The sequence below is a fragment of the Saccopteryx bilineata genome, chromosome 3 (assembly GCF_036850765.1).
Source record: "Saccopteryx bilineata isolate mSacBil1 chromosome 3, mSacBil1_pri_phased_curated, whole genome shotgun sequence".
NCBI lineage: Eukaryota > Metazoa > Chordata > Mammalia > Chiroptera > Emballonuridae > Saccopteryx > Saccopteryx bilineata.
In genome coordinates this window covers 284,381,022-284,387,765 of record NC_089492.1, presented here as the reverse complement: position 1 = coordinate 284,387,765, position 6,744 = coordinate 284,381,022, and the positions used below count along the sequence as shown (strand labels likewise).

The following is a 6,744-nucleotide window of genomic DNA, read 5'->3' as shown; positions in this document are numbered from 1 at the left end:
ATTTCAAATGTTTAGTTTGTGCACTTAGATGATAGCTCATATACTTGCTAGTTTTGTGATTTTGCTAGTTAGGCTTCTTCAAAGAGTGGAATCTGTAGTATTTTTGAAGTGGTAATTTTAAAAGATTTGAGAGAGAGAGAGAGAGAGAGAGAGAGAGAGAGGAACTTTAATTTGTTCCTGTATGTGCCCTGACCAGGGGCCAAAACAGCAACCTCTGCACTGAGGGATGATGCTCTGCCAATGGAGCTCTCCAATCAGGGCGCCAATTCTAATAGCTATAGAGATCACGCATAGACATGCTCACTTCATGATTTTTCACCTCGAATTCCCAAATACTATCGAATACTGTTTATAACAGCTTTTTTTAGTTTCCCATTAAAATTTTTTATTGTACTTTTTAATCTTTGTTTTATTGTTATTTTGTTCATTTTGCTCCCCCCCGCCCCAGTATCTATTGTTTGTTTCTTCTCCTTTGTGTGTGTGTGTGTGTGTCATTTAAAATTTTAAAGGACGATGGCATCCGCTCCAGGGGCACCTTCCTAATCTTTCCCAGCGGGTTAACTGTGGGAGCGAAGGGTAGAGGCTGTTTGGGCCACGTGAGGTTTTCATTTTGTTGTTTTAGGGTGATGGTCTGAGAGTCGTCGTCCCCCCCCAAAGGGTGGGGGCCAGCTTTCCGCCTCCTGGGCACTCACTCCCTGGCTGCACTGTAATGAAAGATGGAGGTGCCTCTGAGATGCTTGTCCTGGGGGACAGCAGGGGTGGGGCTACGGCTCTGTGGCCACGGAGCTCCGATGGAGCCGGGGGGTAGACGCAGGCTCTCTCACCATGGCCAGGCAGTGGCTCTGGCCCTGAGCTGGCTCTTCTGAAGGCTGGGGGTGTCCGAGTCGACGGGCGTGCTCCCGCTCGGCCTGACACGGATGCCTTCGTCTTGTTTCCGCAGGGTCCCTCTCGCAGTGGTCTGAGTATGAGCGTCCAGACCCCGCCCAGACTCCTGAACCTGGCAGTTAAGAGCTTGCTGAGGGACGAGGCCTTGGCCATCGCCGCTCTGGAGTGTCTGCCCGCCGAGCTCTTCCCACCGCTGTTCATGGAGGCTTTCTCTGGGGGACACAGGGAGTCCCTGAAGGCGATGGTGCACGCCTGGCCCTTTGGCCACCTCCCTCTGGGGGGCCTGATGCAGGAGCCTCAGCTCGAGACCTTAAAAGCTGCGTTCGATGGGCTTGACATCCTGCTTGCCGAGAAGGTCCGCCCCAGGTGAGGCTGACCCAGGTAGCCTGGGCGGGTCCCGGGCGTCTGGGAAGACAGCCGGGGTCAGGGGGTGTGGAGGGCCGAAGGGGGGACCAGAGGTGTCTGACGGTGCCAGCGAAGCTCAGAGGGGCCTTTGACACTGGCGAGGTGCTCTCTTTGGGAAGTAGAGGATGGCTTACGAGGGGGGGGAGGCCTGGAAAAACATGCCCTGCCTCCTCCCGGGGGCACTTAAAGGTACTAGAAGTGCCGACCAGGACGGAGGGAAGGGAAGGAGGTGGGGTCAGGGGCCAGGGGAAGAGCCATTGTTGGGAGGCAGACTGGCCTCAGGGGGGCGGAGTCCGATGCTGCCTCCGCTCTGAGCTGCTGGGCTTCATCCTGACCTGTTGCTCTGGAAGCATCTCAGCCAGTGTCCTGTCCCCCCCCCCCCCCCCCAGGAGGAGCAAACTGCAGGTGCTGGATTTACGGAACACCGGTCAGGACTTCTGGAGCATGTGGTCCGGACCCAGGGACCAGGTGTGCTCGCCGGTGGGACTCGTGACGGTGCCCAGTTGCAAGATGAAGCAGCCCTCGGCCCCCTTGAAGGTGTTCATAGACCTTTGTCTCAGCAGTAGGGCCCCGGACCGATTCCTCACCTACCTCCTCAGCTGGGCCAAGTGGAGGGAAGGGCCGCTACACCTGTGCTGCAAGAGGCTGAAGATCTTTGCCGTGCCCATGGAGACTGTGCGGAAGGTCCTGGCTCTGGTGCGGCTGGACTGTATCCAGGCGGTGGAAGTGAACTGCAGCTGGACCTTGTCCACCCTGGGGATGTTCAGCTCTTACCTGGGTCAGATGAGGAACGTGCGGTTCCTCTCTCTCGCCCACATCCACATACTGGCCGAGGAGGAGGAAGAGCTTAACCAGTATGTTTCCCAGTTCACCTGTCAGTTCTTCAGACTGCAGCACCTCCAGAGGCTCTACATGGAATCCCCCTCCTTCCTCAAAGGCCGTCTGGACCAGCTGCTCAGGTGAGAGTTTTCACGGGAAACGCAACACCAGAATGTCAAGTGCGTCATCTGTCTTGTTAGCTGCTTCAGGGTGGTGTCACGTAACCTCCCAAAGAAAAAGCGAAAGGACAAACGGAGAGAGGGGCCCTGGAAAGAGAAGCTTTATCGCGAGGTGGAGGGTTGGACCCACCGCGGGTGGGTTTGTGAATTCTTCCTTAGGGAGCGATCTGAGTTAACCTGGCTTAGGAAGAGGCGAGGGAGGAGGAAAAGCCAGATGGAGCATCTCCAAAGATAAGCTCTGTGCTCGCCAGCTGCGTGAACACATGAGCCTGTGTCAGATTCCCAGGGCTGGTCCTGTGCTCCAGGTAAGGTAACTAGCATAGGGCAATGCATGATTCTGACGATAGGTGTGGGGCGGTGAAAAGGATCACCAGAATTGAGAGGTGGTTTGCTGCGGGCAAAGCAGGAACGTGAGCAGCCCCTGCACACTGGCCACCCCGGCGGATGTCGCAGGATCTTGCGCAGGTTTGTTTTTACGCATCAGAGTAACTAGCTTCACGTGGCCCAGATATCTGAGAGCCTGTGGGGCCGAACCAGCAGACGGAAGGCAGCAGACGGAGTCGAGAGCATTTTAGGTCTTGTTTCCCGTGTTAAAAATCAGGGATGCCCCCATGGTCGAGACACTGTCAGGCTCTCTGAGCGTGAGCCTATGTCTTCTATTACATCCATTCATCCTCGTTAACTGGAACGCTGTGCTTGTTGGGTGTGGAAAGGAAGCTTTGGGGATTTCATGACCTTGACTCAGTCACGCAAGGGAAGGTGGAAGTCCTCAGCCTGACATGAGAGTGGGTGTCCTGGGTGTTGGCTTTCTTCCGATGGTCAGGTCAACCCTGGGCTTGGATGAATCGGTCCTCTCCCATCTGGAGGCCTCTCCCCTTGACTACCAACTGCTCCATCTCTCCCCAGGTGCCTGCAGACCCCCTTGGAGACCCTCTGCATAACAAACTGCCCGCTTACGGAATCAGACTTGATACACCTGTCCCGGTGCCCGAACCTCCGTCAGCTAAAGGACCTGGATCTGAGCGGCGTCAGACTGACCGGCTTTAGTCCCGAGCTGCTCCAAGCTCTGCTAGAGGAAGTGGCAGCCACCCTCCAGGACCTGGACTTAATTTACTGTGGGATGGTGGACTCCCAAGTCGAGGCCATCGTGCCCGTCCTGAGCCGCTGCCACCAGCTCAGGACCCTCGGCATCTCCGGGAACCTCCTCTCGGTGGCCACGGTGGAGAAGCTGTTGCGTCACACCGCGCAGCTGCGCAGTTTGAGCCTGGAGCTGTACCCTGCCCCTCTGGAGAGTTACAGCGCCGAGGGCGCTCTGGAGATGGGGAGACTGGGCCAGATCCGGGATGAGCTGACAGGGATTCTGAGGGACTTAGGACAGCCCAGGACCATCTGGCTGAGCACCAGCCCCTGGCCGCACTGTGGCAACAAGATATTCTATGATTTGGAGCCCATCCTATGCCCCTGTGATAACCTTGCTTAGTGTAGTGCACCCAGCAACAGCTTTCTTCTGAGCACTTGGAATCTGAAACCTAGGGCCAGAGTTGCATTATCCAGAGGGCGCACACCTGTGTTTCAGACATGTGCTCAGTGTGAATGGGGAAAGGAAGGAACAAATGGAGGGGAGTTGATGGGACCTCAGGGGGCAAGTGTCCTGTAGAGTCAGAGACAGGAATTTGAATCGCCGGAGTGTGGTTTGGGCCTGAGATGCCCATGTGGAAGTCACCGTGGGGTGGATGGTTGTAAAGGAATGATCAGAAATAAAGAAAACTTCAATGGCAACTGTCTGGCCCTCCATGTTCTATTAACCTGTTTCCTGTTTACACCTCAGGATGCCCCAGTTACTGCTGGGATGAAAGGCAAAATCCCTTTTAACAAAATACAGGTACTGAAATTATTCAGGCATATAACACTTTTCCTTAGTACTTCTAGATCACATTAAAAGTATGACTATTTTTGCCTGACCAGGCGGTGGAGCAGTGGATAGAGTGTTGGACTGGGATGCTGAGGACCCAGGTTCGAGACCCCAAGGTCACCAGCTTGAGTGTGGGTTCATCTGGTTTGAGCAAAGCTCACCAGCTTGGATCTAAGGTCACTGGCTTGAGCAAGGGGTTACTTGGTCTGTTGAAGGCCCACGGTCAAGGCACATATGAGAAAGCAATCAATGAACAACTAAGGTGTGGCAACGAAAAACTGATAATTAATGCTTCTCATCTCTCTCCGTTCCTGTCTATTCCTCTCTCTGACTCTCTTTGTCTCTAAAAAAAAAAAAAAAAAAAAGTATAACCTTTTTGGAGGCTGGAGGCTAGGTCATATCAGTGAGAGATTGGCTTTATTCCCACAATGCTGTACCTCCCATCACTCCCCATCCAGGAGGGGAAATTAGCATATCAATGTGGGTAACAGAAAAACCGGGCAAAGGAGTGACCTTGCCTGCACAGAGTCACTGTATCAGGGAGTTTCTCCTGACTAACCAGTAGGATAGACACAGATGTATGGAGGATATTTATTACCAAAACTGGCTCATGCAGTTATGGAGGCCAAGAAGTCCTGTAATCAGCCACCTGCATGCTGGGGGGACCAGCCAAGCCAATGGCATAACTCCGTCCAAGTCCAGAGGCCTTGAGAACCAGAGGAGCCCATGGTGTAACCCCCAGTCCAAGGCCAAAGCCCTGAGAACAAAGGGACAGCTGGTAGAAGTCCTGGAGTGTGAAGCCCTGAGAGCCAGGAGTTCAGATGTTTGTGGGCGGGGAAAGAAGGATGTCTCAGTCAAAGAAGAGAGCATTCATCCTTCCTTCCTTCCCCTTCCTGTTCCACTGGGACGACTGGGTGAAGGCCACCAGCACTGGAAGATCTTACTCAGTCTACTAGTCAGAGGCTAATCCCATCCACACACACCCAGAACTGTTTTCCCAGCTCTCCGGGCGTCCCTTAACGCAGTCAAGCTGACACATAAAATTAACTCATTGCAGCAACCCTCAACAAGCGGCACCCAAATGAAGACAGACTCCAAGCTGAGGATTCAGGGGCTGGAGCTGCTGGGTGGGAGGACCTTAGGCAAGACCCTCAGTTCCCCTGTATAATGGGGACAATGGAGCTCACCCAGCTTAGGGGATTCCTGTAGGATCCAATGAAATGATGTATGTTGAGGGCTTGGCTCTGGGCTTGGCATATAGTAAGAGCTCAATAAATAAATCTTTTCCTCCTTTTTCCCCTCCCAGAAGAAGCCCCCACATTTCTTCACCCCTCAGTCTCGTTCTCTACTCCCAAAATCAGGGAGGAAAGCAGGGCACTGGGCACGCAATGGGACTTTGTTTCTACAAACGGCCACCAATGATCATCATGGCTCACCGGGGCAGCTCTAGCAGTCAGCACAAGGGTGGAGGTGGGGTGGGCGTGGGGGCGGGTTGCAATGTCAAAGATTGGACTCATCTCTGGTGATAATCAGAAAAAATATTTCCAAGTCTCAGGATATGTATGCCATCTGCTGGTAGCCCAAGGCATTGCAGGCAGGGCCATATTTGTATTTTTTAAAAATCTATTAATTAGATGCTATTTAAGTATAAATATTTGTGTTGTGCTTTATGCAAATATTAAAGATATAAGTTGCCTTTTGCAACAATGAAGGGAAGTTAGTACTTGGTTTGGAGCCTCACAACAAAATTTAAAACTGATTTTAAAGATCAATGACCAAGAATTGTTCCTTCTTTAAAAATATTTAGAATAAAATTTTAGAGCTGTAAAGATAACAGATTTATTTATTTATTTATTTATTTATTTATTTATTTATTTATTTGAGAGAGAGCAAAAGAGAGAGAGAGAAACAGGAAAGGAGAGAGACGAGAAGCATCAGCTCATAGATGAGGCACCTTAGTTGTTCATTGATTGCTTTCTCGTATGTGCCTTGACCGGGGAGCTCCAGCCGATCCAGTGACCTCTTGCTGAAGCCAGTGACCTTTGGGCTCAAGCCAGCGACCTTGGGGTTATGTCAATAATTCCTCACTCACCTGCTCAAGCTGGTGCCCTTGGGGTTTTGAACCTGGAGCCTCAGTATCCCAAGTCGATGCTCTATTCACTGGGCCACCGCCAGTCAGGCAATGTAATTAAGATATTAACAACATATTATAATAAACTTGAAAACCAAGACCAAAGGATAAATTTTGGGAGAAATATGAAATGACAAAATTGGTGCAAGAAGAAACAAATTCTGGAAAAGACAAATCAAAAAATATTGAAATGGCAATCAAAGAGACTGCCCACCCCCAAAGCTCCATTTCCATGTGGTTTTCCACACATTCGGGCAATTCCTGTTTTACATAAAGCGGTCCAGATAATATACAATGGGGGAAGCTGTGCAATTGATTTTGTGAGGCCAGCTGTACCCTGTGTTTCTAACCGAATAAGAACACTGTAAGGAAAATAAATGATAGGCCAATCTGGCAAAAATTCTCACTTCGAC

At 51.5% G+C, this 6,744-nt stretch overlaps 1 protein-coding gene across 1 annotated transcript; it reads left to right on the top strand.

Moving 5' to 3' along the window:
• The first annotated feature begins 964 nt into the window (after positions 1-964).
• On the top strand, positions 965-3,768 carry LOC136328780 (PRAME family member 12-like). The gene is made up of 3 exons (XM_066264792.1): positions 965-1,251; positions 1,680-2,249; positions 3,195-3,768. Exons 1-3 carry the CDS (start codon positions 965-967, stop codon positions 3,766-3,768), a joined length of 1,431 nt encoding a protein of 476 aa, XP_066120889.1.
• The last annotated feature ends 2,976 nt before the right edge of the window (positions 3,769-6,744 follow it).